The 20,396-nt window shown below is 40.6% G+C and overlaps 3 protein-coding genes across 31 annotated transcripts in view; 1 reads left to right on the forward strand and 2 right to left on the reverse strand.

Annotated features, from left to right (window-relative positions):
• Positions 1-9,039, reverse strand: part of rims2a (regulating synaptic membrane exocytosis 2a) — a 111,284-nt gene extending 102,245 nt beyond the window's left edge. For 11 of the 28 annotated variants that reach the window (XM_078790888.1, XM_078790877.1, XM_078790881.1 and 8 more), the window contains exons 1-2: positions 8,734-9,038; positions 8,152-8,337 (exon numbers count right to left, since the gene is read on the reverse strand). In XM_078790888.1, the coding sequence (XP_078647014.1) occupies positions 8,152-8,321 (170 nt within the window). In that variant the 5' untranslated portion in view covers positions 8,322-8,337; positions 8,734-9,038. Of the gene's footprint in view, positions 1-8,151; positions 8,338-8,733 lie in introns of all 28 variants that reach the window. The other 17 variants (XM_078790889.1, XM_078790896.1, XM_078790886.1 and 14 more) reach the window with 5 other exon arrangements.
• An 829-nt stretch (positions 9,040-9,868) lies between these two features.
• Positions 9,869-17,098, reverse strand: dcaf13 (ddb1 and cul4 associated factor 13). The gene is made up of 11 exons (XM_058053532.2): positions 16,893-17,098; positions 16,402-16,601; positions 16,189-16,296; positions 16,005-16,094; positions 15,744-15,899; positions 15,487-15,564; positions 15,316-15,398; positions 14,882-15,046; positions 14,266-14,401; positions 10,975-11,138; positions 9,869-10,458 (listed from the first exon to the last, which is right to left on the reverse strand). Exons 1-11 carry the CDS (start codon positions 16,960-16,962, stop codon positions 10,371-10,373), a joined length of 1,338 nt encoding a protein of 445 aa, XP_057909515.2. The 5' UTR covers positions 16,963-17,098; the 3' UTR covers positions 9,869-10,370.
• Positions 17,099-17,303: 205 nt separating this feature from the next.
• Positions 17,304-20,165, forward strand: LOC131105423 (solute carrier family 25 member 32-like). 2 transcript variants are annotated; one of them, XM_058053534.2, is made up of 8 exons: positions 17,304-17,425; positions 17,611-17,819; positions 17,912-18,062; positions 18,130-18,215; positions 18,707-18,861; positions 19,148-19,261; positions 19,378-19,523; positions 19,600-20,164. In XM_058053534.2, exons 2-8 carry the CDS (start codon positions 17,627-17,629, stop codon positions 19,721-19,723), a joined length of 969 nt encoding a protein of 322 aa, XP_057909517.2. In that variant the 5' UTR covers positions 17,304-17,425; positions 17,611-17,626; the 3' UTR covers positions 19,724-20,164. The 2 variants fall into 2 exon arrangements, with proteins under 2 accessions (XP_057909517.2, XP_057909518.2); XM_058053535.2 differs by having other exon boundaries at positions 17,331-17,396; positions 19,600-20,165.
• The last annotated feature ends 231 nt before the right edge of the window (positions 20,166-20,396 follow it).

The following is a 20,396-nucleotide window of genomic DNA, read 5'->3' on the forward strand; positions in this document are numbered from 1 at the left end:
GCTCGGTCCCCCCTGGTCTTAACTAGTCTTAACTTAACTATATTAGTCCAAAACCCAAACAAAATGGCCAGGGGTTCGTTTAGTTTTATAAACAGACTCCGGCCAGGGAATCTTTCAATCATCTTCATCATGCGTGTTTTGTTTTTGTTAATAAAGTGCACACAGAATGATGACTAACTCAGTTTCTATCTCCTTTCTTTGTCATATCCAACACAGTGTGTCCTACGCTGATGAGGCATTCAAGCACACTGCATAACAATGCAATAACCCAGCAGTATGTACTGTACCTATCACTGTACACTCTTTAACGTTAAAGTAACTTTGTAGTGGAGTAAAACAAGGTCTGTGTGGTTCTTCCATCCTTTTCCGCCCTACCTCCACTCAACAAGAGTCTTCACTAAAGCGATGTTTAGTGTTCATTTGTCCATTTAACTCATCATTTTTATGTATTCCGCATTGTTTTCTGAATGTAGAATTAATTAATACATTCATTTTCTACTGCTTTTCCTCACAAGGGTTGCGTGGGGTGCTGGAGCCTATCCCAGCTATCTTCAGACGAGAGGCGGGGTACACCCTGGACTGGTGGCCAGCCAATCACAGGGCACATATAGACAAACAACCATTCACACTCACATTCATACCTATGGACAATTCGGAGTCGCCAATTAACCTAGCATGTTTTTGGAATGTGGGAGAAAACCTACGCATGCACGGGGAGAACATGCAAACTCCACACAGAAATGTAAAACTAATTATTTTCTGTAAAATGTGTTTTTGTTGACGGATTTACAAGATTTACATGACTTCCTATGGATACAATTGCTTCGGTTTTCATCTGACCTTTGGATGAAAACCAAGGTTCCACTGTACAATCATAGCTAAAATGTCATTCTGCATCGTGGATTAGAGAAACAGAAGGAGGAATGCTGCACTTGTCCAGGCCAACAAAGCTTATAATAAGTCACCTGTAAATACATTATAGATCTTTTTTTCATGATGGGAGTGCTTTTCCAAGAGCGTTCCCCATCCAGCTGACCGTACTTGACAACTTGCCAACCTTCCAGAACCAAAACACAGTGTTACTTTAATTAACATGATGATGTATTCATTTGGCGTGTGTTCTGCTTTATATAGTCAAAGCAGCTTCCTCTCATCTACTCTCTCCCTTGGGGGAAAGGGTGGGGGGATGGGTGCCTGTGAACCACTTATGACTGAATCTGCTCTTTGCCTGGGAAGACAAGCAACCCAGGAGAAGAATGGTACGGAGGAAAAAGGGTGTGGGTGTGTTTGCTGGACTTCCGTATTTCATTGAACATAGTATAACTATCAAAAAATATACTTAATAAAAATATTACATAACTCCTGTTGTTTGTAGTCAAATAAGGCCAATTGGTAAAATAAATATGCATATTTAAGCAACTATAAATGCCTAAATTAAGCATTTTCAAGCATGGAAATTACTAAATAAACAAAAATACAAATACAAGGCATTTGAATGATGCATTCAAATACGTTAAGATGTAGTATTCTACGCTGGCCACCAGGTGTCAGTGAAGTTAGTGTGATGTTCAGTGAGACATACCATATTCTGGCAAAATTATTATTAGTTATTGCAACTAATTAATCTCTCAGAACAGGCAAAATAATCTTTATGTAAAATCTGTAAGTATCTTACTGTTGTTGACGATACTGAGGAATACAAGTGTACTTGCTAACTAGTAGTAGAACATGTATAATGTATAATGGATGATACGTAATCTGGTTGAAATGATATTGAATTAAAACAAACAGCTTATGTTTATTAATTCATTGTTTTTTTTTGGCTTATTTAGTGATTTTTTTACATGTTTCTTGTAAATTTATTATTGCTTTTTAACCAAGATTTTTTTTTTCAATACTTGATTAATCAATGCAATGTAAATTTTTTATTTTGATATGCAAATGCACTTCTATATAAATGATACATATAATATCTGTTATCTGTATTTGGCATATTGTTTTTACTTGCTAAACTAACTTCCTATTTCCTGTGCGGACATCCATGAAATCGTCACTTGGTATGATGTGTTCGGGTGCCTAAAAGGCACTCAGGACACTCAAGTCGTACCATACTGTACTTGCACATTTGTACCACAAAGAAGGTTTATTGTCAAGAGAACATTGAGCTTCCGTGTCGCTGTGACCACAGCTGGTACACCGAGCTCTCGATCAGATAAGTGTGTATGTAAGGTGGGGGGGTGGGGGTAATTGGGGGTGGGAGGGGGTACATAGGATGTAATCAATCAAAGCTAATTCTAGATCAAAGCTCGTCATGGTAAACATACACCGACCCCCTATAACATTCACCGTAATTGTTTACATACTAAATATAGTAAAATAGAGTTCTTTGCAGCTGATTTGATATTTTAATTAAGGAACTATTAGGGTTAGCTCTTTGACCCACATATATTATGTACTCTATATTAACAGTTTTTTTCTGAAAAATGATTGTTTCATTACAAGTACAGTATATTAGCTTTATTGCCACCAACATCACACACGGGAACTCACACAGGGCGCCCGTGACTAGAGTGACTAGCTGTGTCAGCAAGCTACCAGCTAGGTTCTGCAACTGCGAGCCGCATTCTCAGAGAGGTGTGCCATGCTGTATGGATTTGGCACCGCCCCCACTCTTTCAGATGGTGCCGCTCTGTACTACGGGTTCTTTATACTGAAATACACACATAATGGATGCAAAACACTTGAGCATAAACGGGCCTTAAGGATACTCAAGGTGACACCTCGGGCCCCAAAATAGATGCATCTCAGTGGGAATCCCTCCGACAAGACAGCCAGAATAATTAACACCTCAAAGGAGGTCCCTAAGAAAATAACTTGACCACGACGCAATGCACAAAACACATATGAAATGTGTTGGTTAAGTTAAACACTTTAGTTTAGATGCCTTAAATGTCGGGTAGTTTAACCGTGTTAGATTCAAGTGCATGTTAATCACAGGCTCATGCTTAACTGCTTCAACGCTGCCGAGTGGGGCAAAGTTAGAGCAAAGATAGAAGCTAACCCCACTGGCCCTTCCTTCACTTATAGCCACCAAGCAGAAACAGGAAGTAGCCCCAGAGGAGAAAGGAGAAAAGGAGAAGTGGAGCCCCGGGCATTGTGGGGGTCACCCCATCGCAGGCAGCTGAAGCTTGCTTCAATTATATACAATGTCTGGTTGGATGGGGGATGGGGGATGGGGGTGCCATAACCATCATTACTGTTCTGTTCAGAGACGCACTGATGCATAGAATGCCGAGCTAGCCGACAAAGATTTAATGGCGCAAATACACCTGGAGCCATACTTTGTTATAGCTATGCACACATTTGTATGGTGTTCCACAAAAGGTATCTCCACGGCTGCATCTCCTTTTGAAAATGCACAAATAGGAACGTCGCTAATTACATGCATACGTGCTGCCTTTTCAGTCCAGCTCTCTCCAGCACCTCCAGAGAAATGACAGCAAGTTGGAGAGCCCGGCAGCTGGAGGCTTCTCTCTCTCCCTGCGTCCTCCACAATTCCTAGGATTCCCTCCGTTGGATTACACACTTGTATGTTCAAAACTGACACTTTCCTGAAATGCATTCCAAGCTGCTGCAAATCTGGGACTGCACACATGCGCAAGCTATACGGGTCGTATATGTGGCGGTGTGGGTGTTTGATTCCGACACCCCTGGAAATGCGACAAACCCATTCAAAGACAAGCTAATCCACTGCAGCTCTATCTGCGCCGGGGCTGAGCAAATAAATGCTACCTTCATATATGCTTTAATGTATGCTGGTGTGATTCATGGGCAAAGAAGACAGTGGGGATTTACTCATTTAATGAGTCATGATGACTCATCTTGTCTACATCGGCAGAATACAGTATGACTAGCCAAGATGGTCCCACAAACCAAATTTAAAACATTACTATTTGACCATGAGAAAGGTCACAAGGTGGCTAACTACACATTTTATCGACAGTTGCAGTAGAATACTACTGAATATGACACATTCTCTGAACATGGTGGAAAAAAAATATATAGAAAACAATAAGTGACAATAATCATGATGATTGGACACCACATGATTTTTATCAATGCATAATTAACATGATAATATTTTATTTGGCCCCATAACTACAGCCTCGCTTCTTGTTTTTCTGCAACAAAAGACCTTCGAGTTACTTCCAACACAACATAATGCACGTGATGGTGTAGAAATCCTCCCCCCGAGGACTCTAAGTGGGTTTCGAATAGAGGATAAGGGAATCTTAAAGAACAAAATTGTTTATAACTGACAACAATACCTAATGCAGACGTTCGGGTTTATCTGCAGTCCCTGTATGCCTACAAGTAAGCGGGTCTTATTACAGCACAGCTGCAAAAAAAGCACACTTCCTTTCCCTGCTCGGTCTTTTATACACTCAAGATTGTGTAAGAGGCTGGAGTCCTGGACCAATCAGCTTTCGTCACTGCCATTGCTTGAACCGCTTCTTCCGTGGTGTTTCTGCTTTCGTTTGTTCGCAGGGGCATCAAGGCATTTGGAAGATTCTGCTTTTCTTTTATTGCAAAGCAAGCTGTCATATGCGTACCCGATGTTTCCACCTTAACTGTCAGTTGTCACGTTAGTCCTTTTTTTGTGTGGGTGCGTGTATTTGTGAGACTATGTGTTTGTTTTAGCTTTTATCTTTAGCTAGCAAAATTGAGCAAATACCTTCAATGGCAACTATTAGTGTAACTATTACAACCATGGAATTTTCACATCACCTACAATTAAACAGTTTGAAAATACACATATAGACTAGAGGATCATTGTAAAGATCTCCGCAGGTTCCAAGAATGTGACATAGTATATCAACCCCAAGGAACTAAGGCTATAAAGTGAAGCAACACGGCAAAAAATTATCATTTCTAATACAAAATATAGTTACCTTTTGACCTTTTATATGCCGACAGTCTTAACGGTTATCTAACATTCATTCATGACGAAGCTTTATCAGATGATGACTAACTAAAATGTAAAAATCCAGTTTGTTTCAGAGAACGGAGATGTTTGACAAAACACTCCACTCTTGTATGGGGAGGGGGTGGATGTTGCAGGGTTGTAAAAAAAAAAAAAAAAGGGGGGGGGGGGAATAGAAAAGGCTTTAGTGATTCACACAACGACACATGGTAGCAGCTGAGGTAGCCGTGTCTTGGAGTACATGAGTCATGTTCCTCATGCAGCAGCACTAGGTAGGGGTTGCATGGCTTTCTTTCCATTAGGAATGCTGCCCTAGTGCAAATATTTACCTGATGGTGGAAAACAACAGCTCTAATGCATCCTAAAAGCTTGCAGCGATAGCTTTCACACTGAAGTCACTGGGCAAAGCTAGCAATAGATCAGACAGTCAGGCCACAGAAAGCTGACATGAAAGAGCGGTTTTGTAAGACACACACAGGTCACTTCATTAGGAACACCTACACGATCATATGGGATCCTTCTGGCTTTGCAAAGATTTAAAAATAATAAGTTGGCTTTACATCGTGGATGATTGGCATTGCGCGGCCATAAGTATGAATGTGAGTGTGAAAGGCTCCGGCACCCCCCGCGACCCTCGTGAGGAAAAGCGGTAGAAAATGAATGAATGAATGAATGAATGTTCCGGAAATCAGGCTGCACGGCGGTCGAGTGGTTAGCGCTCAGACCTCACAGCAAGCAGACCAGAGTTCAATCCTACCCTCGGCCATCTCTGTGTGGAGTTTTCATGGGTTTTCTCCGGGTACTCCGGTTTCTCCCACATTCCAAAAACATGCTAGGTTAATTGGCGACTCCAAATTGTCCATAGGTATGAATGTGAGTGTGAATGGTTGTTTGTCTGTATGTGCCCTGTGATTGGCTGGCTGGCGACCAGTCCAGGGTGTACCCCGCCTCTCGCTCGAAGACAGCTGGGATAGGCTCCAGCATCTCTGTGACCCTCGTGAGGATAAGCGGCAAAAAATGAATGAATGGTCCAAAACCTATTATTTATTTATGTACTACAAATAATGTGTCTTTGTTCACCTTGTGAACCGATGACGCATAACGACGTATAATGACGCATAACGACGTATAATGACGTAACATGTGTATCCAGCTGTTGCCATTCATTCAATGTGTTTGTTTGGTGGTGAGCCATGAGATCTTCCTCCTATAAAGTACGTACCTTGCCTCAATAAAGGTTTGGAAACACTAACTTAATCTACATGATAAACATAGTTTCATGGTGTGAATCTGTCTATTCGTCTTCTACTGCTTATCCTGTTCAGGATGGTGGGGAGCTGGAGCCTATCCTAGCTGACTTTGAACAAAAGGTCGACAGTAAATCATACATACAAAGGTTTGCCAAGTGCTGTGTTGCCAGACTGTACCTATTGGTGTGTATGAGAGTACACAGTACAGTAGAGAGCAGTACAGTAATCCCTCGTTTATCAGGGATAATTGGTCGGATTATTTAATGACTAATGAAGTCCTTTGCATCCATCCATTTTCTACAACGCTTGTCCTCATACCAGGTTAAGCTGGAGCCTTCCGCAGCTGACTTCGGATGAGAGGTGGGTCACCAGCCAATCACAGGGCACATATACACCAACTACCATTCACACTGACACCTATGGACAATGTAGTCTCCAATTAACTCGACAGTTTGCAATGTGGGAGGAAGCCGGCTTATCCTGACAAAACCCATGCACAGCAAGAACTTACAAACGCCTCACAGAGGTTTGAACCCAAGTCTTCCAACATTCTAACCACTAGTCTACCGTGCAGTCAACTAATTAAGTCTTGTAATAAAAAAAGCTGTTGTGAGACGTCAAAGAAGGGTTATTTTTTATTTTTTTTTACCAGTTATGATGTGACCACTGTTACAGGCGTTGTCAGCCTCCCTGTTGGATTCAGGATTGCTTTCACCCACCAAATGTACCAAACCACAACAGCAAACAGACTCGTCTATTTCAACTGTAGTGTGAACGGACCCTAAAATCAAGGAGATTCTATCTACTTTATCTCTTACCCACACACAAAACCTCGGTCCTAATGATTACGTTGCAATAAAATAATATTACAGTCATCCATGTTTATTGTGGTTAATTGGTTCCAGACCCAACATTTCCGTACATTTCCACAAAGTAGGATTCCTAGTTATGAATTGAAAACTTAGTAGAGCATAGAAAACCTGTTTATGACCCTAATAGTCAACGCTACACCTGTAATTCCCAATATATAAGATAAATAAGGTATATAATATGGACTCACATATAGCATTGGGAGTATGAGTACTTCCTGCAGTGGCTAATGTCTTGTAACATTACGGAAAAGATAACTTAGGGGCCTTGGAAACTTTTGGGGGGGGGGGCAGGAACAATCCAATACTACAACCACAATCCACAAGTCAAAACATCTGCATAGAAAAAATCCAGTGCATCCCATACACTGGAGAAGGAAATATAAATCTATTTTTGTAATTAACAATACATCAACTGCTTGAGTTTTTATAACCTGGGCAAGACTAGCAAGTGTAACATCCCAACATAAAGGAGAGTAACGGCCCACACGGCGAAGGTGAAAGGAACCGCTTAGAAATCCACGTTTTAAATAAACAACCAAACTCCAAGCCTTCCAGTGGACAGCGCCTGGTGCTGAAAGAGACATCTGTGCACGGGAGGGTGTGTGCGTGCGAGCGTCTGCATTCAGCACTCACGCACACGCACACGCACACAGGACACCTTATATGATCTTTCCAGCGTCATGTTGTGTAATGTCGATGACTTACATGGGAAGAGGTGAAACAACTTGACGTATTTTTTTTTTTTTTTGACGTGAAAATGGCGCCGGTTGCTGCCACTCACCCAGCCCATCACAGTGTAGTGACACAACTAAGCACATACTGAATGTGCTATTATACAATATGAGTATTTAAAAAAAGAAACAAAACATAACCCAGCTAATATGATAGTGTTTTATGTTTAAATAAAACAGGAAAATGTCGACCACACGGCGTCTATTTAATCCGTGGCTTGGATGTCAAGGGGCAACATGACCCACCACACAACTAGCTAGCACCCACAGCACCACTGCCATCAAAAGGACCGTAAAAAAAACCAACTCCTTACTTTAACATGGACTGTTCCTTCGCCTCCTCCTTCTTCTGTCGGTCCATGACACCGAGGATGATTTTCCTCTCCTCCTCGGTGAGGTGGCTGAGGTCCGGCATCTCCGGCATGGCGCCGGCCGCTGAGGCAGTAGGGCCAGGGCCGCCCTTGGGCCCTTGTGGAGCGGACATCTTTGACTCACAGTGGCTGCAAACATCAGAAAAGAATAATCAAACTGATGCATGTTTGTGTGACACTTCCATGTCGTTGAATCGAATGAAAAAGACGTCGTTGGAGCCGCCGAGGCTAACAGATGACATGTCGATCCTTACGCACATGAGGATGTGCTGCAGAAATATTACGCGTAGTTCCATGAAAAGCTCATTTAATGACGTTGTCGAGTGCTTTGCAGAATATGAACAGAAGCTGTAAACAGATGATTGGTAGTGTCAGGTTGAGGTCTACAATTAGTGCTACATGGAAAACACTAAGGATTAAATGGATGCCCTGAACAGACGGAAACGCTTCATTCTGCAAACCCGATTATGAAACGGGACAAAAAGATAAACAGAGGAATAAAATGTAAGGAAAAACAAGTCTTGCCTTTTACTTTGCAGTCATGTTAAATCCTGTCTAACCCATCGCTGCCATTCCTTAGAATTTCACTCGCATATTGAAATCAAATGTAAGGTCCGTCCGGTCCTTGTTTGTTTTGGAGTCCTGACGCCTCCTCGGTCACTCAGCTTGGCTCGTTTTCATCCAGGTTGGTTAATTCTTGGAGATTTCTTAAATACACAAAAATGGATGCAATGAGGGAGTGATGGAGAGGGAGGAAAGGGGGGGAAGCAGGAGGCGGAGCGATGGGAACACATAGAAGAACCAAACCCAGAGGACGCTTAGCTGTTCATTGACAGCAGGAGCAAAGCAACATGGGAAACACGGAGTGGCGTCACTGTGCATCTGGAGCGGATTCGTTCTAATCTAGGATCTTGGGCATGGAAAAGAACAGTACATGAAGACAGTTATGTACTTTTAAAAGGCATTATAGAGTGACACAGGTACGATTAGTTATGTCATTGTTTTAATGTATTAACTTTACCACTATAAATTGCAGCAACTTAGTTTTCTAATTTTCATAATTGTAACCACAACAATTTATTGCTCTTTGTGGTTACAATTATTTAATCGTGTTGGTCAAAAAATGCCAAAATGTGAATATCACGATGAGGACTGTTTGAAGGACACCAGTATGCTTATTTTTCAACCTTTTTGTATCAAGTTGTGGTCTCCTATAGAGCAGCTACACACAATAACCTGTACAGAAAACCTTTCCATCTTGCAGAATCCAGCTTTATTTCCTTTGCTTTGCGCTTCCATTAATTTATTTCACCTACTCTGCTGTGATTGGTCACACACCCAAAGTGCTTAATAAAATATAACCATATAAGGAAGTCCACCCATCTGTGATGTCACAAAGGAACAGTTTTACCATGGCTTTTAAAACTGAGCGTTTTGATCCAAAAAGTTTTTTAGGGCTCGCTTCCAAATGCGCAAAAGTCATTATCTGAATCTTTGGCATCGTTATACATCGTGATAATACAATACAAAATTCAAACTACATTTATAGGTCAGTGGAAAAAGCATCAGGTCCCCTTTAAATACTAATTGAACCAGGGTGTTAAATGGATCAGACAATTATGAATTCAGTGCATACAGAAATTTCACCCAGAATCTGAGTTTTTGTGAGCAAATTCCTAAATGAAGTTAATCAATTCATATTACAAAAAAACAGTTCATCAATGGACTAAACAAAACCTATGATTGTCTGACCTCAAGGTGGCTCAGGTATCAGTGTTGACAGGATTTAAAGGACTACATTAAGAGGATAGAGGACGTACCTCATAAGCAAATTAGTACCCAGATTAACAACACACGCTTGAAGGAAAGCTTTACGTCAAACGCTCATGAAGCCAAGTGAGAGTTAAATTACAGGTGGTGCCGATAATAAACCATCTTATCTTATTTAACTTGATAGGCCTTCACTGAGAACCAAACAATAGACAGCAACACGTTTGGAGATGAAGGAAACTACATGTAAGGAAACTGATGTGTTCTTTATTTTTGCTAATTAGTATATATAATCACATTAATTCATGCTATTGGGTGTTCGCTAACATCCATTTATTGAAGTCACATATCAACGGCACCCTGACGGTGTAGGTGTGTTTTGCACTTGTGTTTCACTTGACCACAGCCACAACATGCTTATCCTTCTCAGACACCACAGGTACACTTCCTGGTTTGCTGTGCTTGCGGAGATTCCTCTCCCTAAAAGAGAAGGAAGAAACAGAAGTGAGTAAAAACATGTTAGTGATCATTTTATGAATGGATGATTACAGATGGGAATGAGAAAACAGGTAGGTGGGGGGGGGAGAGCGATTGATCAAACATCTAAATCACTGGCGGCACTAACGTGTCCTGATAATAACACATAAACCACACAAGGTAAATCATTCACAGTCACAGTCATGCAGGTCTGACGTGTGAGAATAGTGCTAGTCAAAAAAAAAAGTGGGGGTGTACACTGCGCTATGACTCAGTAGCAGCAGGTTGAAGTGGGACAATCAATCTAGCATCCGAACAGTGAATGAGTATGTACGGCTTATTGAGAACATGTCATGAGAGAGGAAGCTCCATCAGTGCCATTTTCCATGAGGCGAGTGGGACAACTAAAAGGTCAGATGTAACCTGGCAGCAGCCCAAGGTCACTTTCACCTCCGCGAGTGGACGTGTGTCACTGCCGCAATTATCACTAAGAAACAGCAAAAGGAAATGAAAACCTACTTTTTGCGGCGAGCCTCTTTCATTAACTTCAGCTCCTTCGACTGGTTGAAGAGGGTCTTGGGGAGATGTCGGTGTTGAGCGATACGTCTGATCTGCGGGAAGTCCTTGTACTTCTCTGTCAGCTTTTTCCTGTAGTTGGTGGCCTCCCTCTCTCGGGGGGTCAGCTACAAATCATCGGGGGAGATTGGTCAGTTGGATTTGAGACACAGAACAGACAAAACTGCTCATTAACCAAACCACTTGGTGCCCGCTTAACAAGGTTCTGGAACAAGTCCAGAAACGGATAACAAAGATCATTCATCATGTAGATCATTAATAATCCGGCTGTGATAAGTGAATTTCCGCAAAGTGGGATTTATATTTATAACTGGAATATTTCCATAACATTAATAGCACCCTATAGACATAAAATAACACCTATTTAGTCACCTTGCATTGTATTTGTATGCATTAACAAACATTGTAGAAATAATCAAAGATAATAATTTAATATTGCAGCAGTAGCCCATGTTATTAAGATTATGATTGTGTTATTACTGTGCATGTTGTGAGATAATTTAAACCTGCAAGTCTGGTGCTTGGCTTACAGATCAATTACTGACACCTAGTGACAAATGTAGAACAGTACATTCCCAATTAGAATATAATTTAGGCAAAACATGTTACATTTGCTTCAATATGCATATTTTTTGAGAGTACTAGGACCCATTCAACCACGAAACAGCATGATTTATTTATAAAAAAATGTTTTTTTTAAAAACCTTGATAGAGTAAAGCCGAGAAATTGGAACGACAACATGGCAAGGGTGGACTGTGCACAGGTAAATTATGCACCTTCTGCCATCTACTGGAAGAGGATTTAAATGTTCTGTCTTTCGTAGATGACAAAGATATATTTGTAAAAAATAAATAATTTCAAGAGTGAAATCAGATAACTTCTGCGGAATATCTAAATGATCTCTCACAGCACACAGGTTGGCTAGGAACTAGGGGACATTAAAACGTATATTCTTTTACTTGTAATATGTACTTGTCACGAGTGGTGTTACTATTAGTACTACTAGCAACAGTTGTGTTCTTAAGATGCTGAAGTGTTGACCTGCGCAGTAAGTAGCGACTTCATCCCAGCAACGTGGCCATTCAAAAGTGAATCAATGTCTATTAAAAAGTGACGAGAGAAGCTTAATAACGTTCATGCCGCTCATAAAAACCACAAGCTCCCTGAACTTGTGCTGGCTGAGGCCGCCATCCTCAAAGGCTTTTATTCTAATTAACAGCAATGATTTGTCTGGATTTAGTTTGTCAGAGCCGTGAGACGCTGATCTTGTTGGACTACTCTAATTCTTCAGGTAGCCGGTTAAAATCCCTACAAGACACAGCAAAACAACTTGGATTCAATGGGGATTATTGTCATATGAAAATGCTCATTTTTTTTTTAAACTGTGTCCCTCCAGTGGAACTGGGGAAGGTAGTCGGAGCCAAGGAAGTCTGGCCTACTGAGACTGCTGGCCCTGTGAACCGGGCCCAAATAAGTCAAAGAAAATGGATTGCTGGATGGTTATGTGAAGAACAGTAAAGTAAATTCAAGACTTTAAGTTGTGTGATACGTACAAATGCTAGAAACATCTGCTTGTGTTTAAAATTGTCTACGCAGTTAGAAGTTTGAGTATATCAACTGATTTCATATTGGGAAAATGGCTTTGAATCACAAACACAAAGGTCGACCAGTGTCCTTTCAGCAGTCTCAACTATATGGTGGCTTTATCTTCGACTTCAGAGGAATTTAAAAAATTATTAGTTTCAAGGGATAGTTCAGATTTTTTTTACATGACACCCCCATCAACAGTGTAGTGCATCAAAGGTGAGTTCTGGGTGTTGAAGTTTTCCGGCTACTTGGAAGAATCACTAAACGATATGCGTTCAAAAGAGTAATACATTTGCATCACAAAATCGTTTTCCATGACAAAGTCAGACGTCACAATCGCTCTGCATTATTTTCTCTCCCTTTCGAATCACTGCACATTGCCGCCTACGTATGTGTTTTACAGTGTTTACATGCATGGATAACGACCGCTGCAATGTTGAGAGAGTTAAAGTGACAGCTAGAGTGGTATTGTCACAGAATAAAACATCTAAAAAAAATGGTGCAGACAACAAGAACGTGTCTGAATGGCCCTACATATTCCATGGCTTTCCTGTCACAGACTATCAGTGTGTGTGTGTGTGTGTGGTGCACACCTCAGTGAGGACAATTATGCTCCTACTCACCCAAGACAGAAGAATAATCATGTTTTGAAGAGTTTTGCTGTTCCAGCATGTGTTCAACAAATCAACTTGCCGGAAAACTTTATTCGACACCAAAAACTGACCAGAACACTACTCACGGGAACGGAGTGGGGGGGAAAGTCAATGATGATGCACTACACTGCTGATGCGAAGTCTCTCTTTAAGAGCAAGTTTGCATTGCATACAATATTTAATGTTAAATGAAAAGTTTTAAAGCAGAACGGGAAATGCAGCAACTAGAAGACTGAAGTCTGTGATGCTTTGATTCAGCAGTTCAGTATTTCTTGATAATGAAAGACACTCTCCGTCCAACTTGATTGTTAATGCTTCATTATGTAGCGAACGGCCGTTTTAAGTGATTGGCCAATTTAAACTGCTGATAGGAGCAGGCTCCGTTTGATCTCTTTAAGTGCAACGCTTGCAAATAAATCTTCTCTTACACAGCGACAGTAAAACAAGTGCCAAGTGAGCCCATTCTGCAATCTGAAGCAGCATTAGTAGAATAAGCAGAACTGACTGATTTGGAATGAAAGATGGCTGTTGGAAATAGGGGCAGGACACCATTGATCTTTATTATATCGTCATAACTGATGTTTGGAGCATTAGAACATATCACGGCCTCTTAAAATGAGTTTTATTTGATTGTTAAGCCCAACATTAAACTTCTGTGGTAACAGACTGCACTTTTTGACTGTAAAGTTGTTACAATAATATGAGGTCTGTGAGGACTTCCTACTGCTCCAGCTGGTACATTTTACTTAAATGAGTGATTCTGCTCTAAATCAGGCTAATCCTGACACTGTCACCCACTGCCAAGGTGGGTATGCTGGCACAAGTAAGTCATTGATGAGTCAGGTAATAAATTAGAGACGGTGTGACACGTGTCTGACATTTGACAAAGATCGAAATGTTAACTGTTTAGTGTTAAAGTGTTTAATGTAATTTGTTGAGCAGATGCCACCAATCTTCACCTGAAGTAAAAAGGTTTAAAAAGGTGCTACTTACCACTCCTAGTTTTTCAGATGCAGTCGCTTTCCACAGCCGAATATTCATTTCATCCGACCCGCTCAAAATGTAGCGGTTGTCTGCTGACCACTTGATGCAGATGACATGCTGCATGCGTTTGGTGTGGTACACCTCCCTGATGGCAGAAGAACAGTCAACAGTGAAACTCATTCAATTCCAGCCATTTTTTAAAAGCTGTTCCTCTCAGTACCAGCCTTTTTGATGCTATTGACTGATTTTTAAGGCACATAGAATATTGTGTTCTTGGACTATATAAACAAATACATACAATAGATATACCAAAAGAAAGATTAGACTCATATTTCATCAGAAAAAACTTTGTTTAGTCAAAATGTTGACAATGCTGCCACAATATAACACAAAAAGTGGTTGTTTTACATTAAAATAAGTGGGTGTGTATATATACACTCCATATAAAAAAGGTACCACTTATAGAGTTGTAGACTCCTATCGGACAGCTACACACAATAGTATATATACATGAAAGTTCTTATGAATCTGTAAAGGAACTTCACAACTAAAATGGACAAAACTGTATTGCTTTACCTTTAAATGCCAATTTCAATGTGAAAAATCTATTTAGGTTGGTACTGACCTACTACGACCACTGTCCTTGGGGAAGATGCGGATGCTCTTGTCAAAACTAGCAGACACGAACTCTTTTCCAGTTGGGGAATAGTCAACATCTAGCACTGCAGACACGTGGTCCAAGTGCACGGTGACTGGCTGGTGTAAGTGTCTCATGTCGTACGTATAAAGGCTGGAGAAACAGAAACAAATGATCTGACATTCATTTGAAGAAGCCTACAATGTAAAAGCTACTTTTTTCATTCCAATGTAAAACAAAGGCATAGCGACATACATACATGCACTCACTTACATTGCCATTGACTAAATTCTAAATTGTACACCCAATTCTTGTTTTTAATATGGATATTGTATAATGCATTCCATCCTATATATTTTTTCATATAAATCATTAAAAACCCACAATTGATAGGACATTCATGCCAGTCATATTTCACTCACTTATAGTCTTCATTACAACATGTGAAGAAATAAGCTTCCATTGGGTTCCAGGATAATGTGTTGCTCCTCATTGTCATGATAACCTACAGATGATTAAAAAAAATACACAAATGTCCTTTTATGGAGTAAACAAACATCAAAATCTACAGATAAGGCTTGGTGTGACTGTACCTTTTTAAGGGGCGCTGCTTCTCTCATGTCATACAGCACAATGCTTCTGTCAGAGGAACAACTGGCAAGAAGTTGAGTCTAACAAAATAACATGACAATGTTACCACGGTGTACAATACATTACTGGGTAGCTAATATTTGTGAGCAAGACTTGAATATGTCTTTGACAGGGAACATGGGGGAAGATGGGACATACGATCTTTTCAATTATCAACTCAACTCGTATTGATGGGAAATACATTCTGTCAGAGACTCACCTCCACGGGGTTGAAACGGACAGAGGAGAAGCTGTCTACGCCCCAGGTAAAAGAACGGATGGGGCTGCTCCTTTGCTCATCCCAGATGTCCACCTGCTGGCCACATGTTGCAAACACACCATCCGTCTGGTGATGGTCAAGTCCTGTGAAGACTGTCTGTAATGGAAAGGCACTTATTTTCACCACAATGACAACCTAATTTATTGCAGTTAAACTTACAACCTTTGGTGGAGAACAGCCCAGTGTGATGCAAGAACATACCTTGCCCAGAATTGTGTTAAGTGGCTCCTCTGCCTCGCCATAACCCGGGGTCTCCATTTTCCATTGCTTGATTGTTTTGTCATCACCAACCTGTTACAAAGACAATGTACATTACACACAAAATTAAAAAAAACATGACATAAAATGCAAAATTCATCTTCAGTATGGTGAAAGGACAAGTCACCGTGAAGAAGGACGTCCCACAGAAGCGTACAACCATTCCCCGGACAAAACCTTCATGGGCTTGGAGTGTGCGGACGCATTCCCGTTGAGAAAGATTCCACAATTTAACCTAAGGATGACATTTTTTTAATGTTAATGTGTATGTGACAAGCATTTGAAGAATTAACACAGACCAATGTGGGTTATATGAAAGATAGGAATATTGAGAACTCACCTCCCCATCACAAGAGCCAGACAACAGCAATGAGAGGCTGGAGGTGTGCTTGGCCATGCAGTTCACTCCATCTCTGTGTCCATCCAATGATGCAAGGAAAGGCTTTGCAAACACCCTGTCCAGCTTAGTGGCATTAAGAGCTCGGGTGTATTCTCTGCATACCTCGAATGGGTGAAGTGATGGGTCATAGTTTCTGGGGACTAGAAACAAAGGACGCTTCAAAACATTGCTCAAATTTCAAAGATAACATTTTACAACGTTAATGTTTAAATCACGTTTAATCTGGTAGACCCAATCTCGCGTGTCTTGTGACACCTCTACTGTATAGGTAGGTAGGTAGGTAGGCAACAATATATATTAAGGTTGCTTCAGGCAGGGATTACATTGATTACATTTTACGATGTATTTTACTAAAACTAGCAACACTAGCAACTTCAGTGTGTTGCTAGCGAAAGTAGCAACACTAGCAAGCCAAGCTAAACAATACTTACCACGCTGAATATCGAATTTGGTCTCCCGGACGTAGTCGTCCGGGTTCCTCGAGAGGACTTTTACTTTCATAACAAGTCGGACAAAATTCTACTTAAAATGTACTTGAGCTTAATTTTAAAACAAAGTTTGTAAACACTGGTCAGCAACCCATGTGTACATATATCCGGGTAGTAAACCGCGGTGCATTGTGGGAGCTCAAGCCATGTCGATTATGACGGCTAGGTGGCGCGCCAATATTTATACGTAACATTGTTTTTGTTGTTCTGTAATAATTGCATTTAAAATACATCTGGTAATTTCTGTTTGTTAAAATAACCGTATTGTATTTGTATTGGATGTTTATTTGTGAAGCATATCAAAAACCGGAAGTACTTTAATGTTTCGCTACCCAAACGAGGCGCAAGAAGCGGAAGCACAACATCTTCTCCCATCCGGCTGATGGCGATCAACTTCTGCTTTACTAACCGTCAGAGACAGGAGAAGAAGAAGCAAGGTTGACTTTGGTAACTGCTTGACACTATGCTGACTTAAGGTAATACTACCGCATGTCAAAAACGTGGATCACAAGCTAACATGCGTTTGCAGTTAGGTAGTAACAAAGAAGTCTATAGATATATACACTGTTATATAGTACTATATTTCTGCATTAGCGTAACGACATGTTGCTGTAACTATACCGGATGGATGTAATGTAGATTTCTGATTCCGATCTCTCAGGGTAAAATCAGCCAACATGAGCACCGGGCATGACCGCGGTACAGTCAGCCTCAGTGATGCCAAGCCGGACCCTGCCTCATCATTCCCCGGGAACATCATGCAGGTTTTCAGGCAAATGAAGATAGAAAACCTGGTTGCTGGTCTCAGTGGAGGAGTTGTGTCAACCATGGTTGTTCACCCTCTCGACCTGGTCAAAATCAGGTTTGCAGGTGAGCCATACAAATGTATTTATCATGTCTATAATGGACTGTGCATCCACATGAAATGGGACTCACATTGCTTTGATATATTTTTGCTGCAGTGAGTGATGGTTTGGAATTACGGCCCAAATATAATGGAATACTGCACTGTATGAAGTGTGTATGGCAGCAGGAAGGACTGAAGGGACTCTACCAAGGAGTAACCCCCAACGTGTGGGGCGCCGGAGCATCTTGGGGCCTCTATTTCTTCTTGTAAGCAACATTTTGATTGATATTGTATCGGCTTCATCTGATTTGTGATGCACTTCCTCCTCTACAGCTACGAAGCAATCAAAGCATACGTAAAAGACGGACGTGAGACAGAACTGAGTGCTGCTCAACACCTGGTGTCTGCAGCTCAAGCAGGTCAGTTTGTAACTATTTCAGTGTTGACACAGTCTTATTCTCAGCACTCAAGTCTACAACATTAATCAGATCCTCTGGAAGAAGTTCTTTGTCAGGTGGGCATTGTGTTGAAACCGTACACACAGACGGGGGTCAGTCATTTTGTTCTATAACCCTGGGGATCTTTTAAGACGTTTAAAATAGCTGCCTTACAGCATTCAACCTCAGCAGCAATGGCGCTCTGCGAGATGCCTTGTTTGATTCTGTATATATTTAGTTAAAAAGATACATTTACATGTAGAATTATCTCAAAGGGTAATTTACATGTGTAACCCCGAGCAGGTCAAAGGTAGACACCAAACCGTCACACAGGAAACCGGCAGTCTCACTCCCATTTCTTCCTTAGGCATTTTTAATGGTCTACTTAAAACCTCCTTAAGATCCAACAGTGCAAAACGTGAAATTTATTATTTTTTTCAACTGTATATACTGTAAATTATACATATCTCCAGGCATCCTTACACTCACCATAACCAACCCTATCTGGGTCACCAAGACCAGGCTTGTGCTGCAGTACAGTTCTGACCCAACTAGTAAACAATACAAGGGGATGCTGGATGCACTGATCAAGATCTACCGCACGGAGGGTGTGTCAGGACTCTACAAGGTCAGTGTGTATTTGTGCTACAGTGGAGGTTATTGTTTATTGTTTGTTGTTTGTTTATTGCAACAGCTAATGCAAAACAGACAGTAGTGTGTCCACAATGGTGCTGCTATTACCATAACCGCCACTAGAGGACGCTAAAATTGCATTTAGTCTACCTCATATTTTGCCAACATTTACAGCAAAACAAATATTCATTCACTAAATTGAGCCTTGAATTCCCTTATGTTTATGTTTAGTGGCAATGAATGTATCTTAAAATGACTTATAAAGTATAATCTTGTCTAAGGGTTACGTTCCTGGTCTCTTTGGAACGTCCCATGGTGCCCTGCAGTTCATGGCCTATGAGCAGCTCAAGAGACGCTACAAAAAATACAAGAAGGTTCCTTCAGATGCAAAGCTGGTGAGTTATTTAGTAATAGATGGTACTTAGACGTACAAAACCAGGGTTGATATTGTATTTTGTATTACTTGTATGCTAGTTTTTGTTACTCCATTGATCGCTTCATTTGTGAACAGAACGCATTGGAAAACATCACGACAGCAGCACTATCCAAAATATTTGCCGTGGCCACGACGTACCCATATCAGGTGGTGCGAGCTCGACTGCAAGACCAGCACAATACATACAACGGTGTAGTCGATGTCATCACACGGACATGGAGGTATGACTGACGGTTTACCAGCGATGCTTTCCACAGCTCTGTATGTTAAACATGGTTGTGTGATCGCTGTCTGCAGGAACGAAGGTGCCACCGGGTTCTACAAAGGCATCATCCCAAACGTGATTCGTGTCACTCCAGCATGCTGCATCACTTTTTTAGTGTATGAAAATGTCTCTCGCTTGCTTCTGGGTACAAGTTAACAATGTTTACAAGTAAAAAGGAACATTCACTCAAAATATATGAAATGGGATTGTGGAGCCACTGAATGGGGCGAGTCCTGATGCCTGGAAGGATGAATGCTGCTGTGAAATTGGGTTTTTTTACAATTATGTACATGTTTCCAAGGAACTTTCATAAAATGTTTGTACAGTGAAGCTAACATTTTCTTTATTCTGTCTGAAAAAAATGAGCAACAGTAGCACAAAGCTTACATTAGATCATAAATATAAAATTCAAGGCTCAGATTTGGAAAATAAACACATTTTTGTAGCCATTTTTTTGACATTTTTTTTCCAATTATGGTTGTGGAAAATGTTTCAAAATCTTGCTTGTTCTAAATCCAAAATCCTTTAAAATTGCATGAAATATTGAATTTCTTCAATATTGTTTATATAATACTGTTTATATATGTTTATAAAATATATTGAAAATCTGTAATGTGAATCATTTTCAATTAAAAAGTGAAAATACTTTTAATAGCTCACTTTTTTTTTTGTTGTCTTGTGCCATTTTCTTGTAATTTCCAGTCAGATGATACCTATTCAAAAATAAAGGGCATTAAGCATAACTGTTACTTACAATATAATTAAATTGGACTTTAATTCTGTGTCATTTTGGAAATTGCATTTCTCAGCAGTAGTATTAAATGCTGGA

The sequence above is a fragment of the Doryrhamphus excisus genome, linkage group LG5, assembly GCF_037039965.1.
Source record: "Doryrhamphus excisus strain RoL-2023G ecotype Guam linkage group LG5, RoL_Dexc_Guam_v1.1, whole genome shotgun sequence".
Classification (NCBI taxonomy): domain Eukaryota; kingdom Metazoa; phylum Chordata; class Actinopteri; order Syngnathiformes; family Syngnathidae; genus Doryrhamphus; species Doryrhamphus excisus.

Excerpts from the sequence above, each read along its gene's own strand:
- LOC131105423 (XM_058053534.2), top strand. The coding sequence starts at position 17,627 with ATGAGCACCGGGCATGACCGCGGTACAGTCAGCCTCAGTGATGCCAAG. Across the intron at positions 17,820-17,911 it reads GGTCAAAATCAGGTTTGCAG|TGAGTGATGGTTTGGAATTA; the intron begins GTGAGCCATACA and ends TTTTTGCTGCAG. Across the intron at positions 18,063-18,129 it reads TGGGGCCTCTATTTCTTCTT|CTACGAAGCAATCAAAGCAT; the intron begins GTAAGCAACATT and ends CCTCCTCTACAG.
- dcaf13 (XM_058053532.2), bottom strand. The coding sequence starts at position 16,962 with ATGAAAGTAAAAGTCCTCTCGAGGAACCCGGACGACTACGTCCGGGAG. Across the intron at positions 16,095-16,188 it reads GTGGGACGTCCTTCTTCACG|GTTGGTGATGACAAAACAAT; the intron begins GTGACTTGTCCT and ends TCTTTGTAACAG. Across the intron at positions 15,399-15,486 it reads AAGCAGCGCCCCTTAAAAAG|GTTATCATGACAATGAGGAG; the intron begins GTACAGTCACAC and ends AATCATCTGTAG.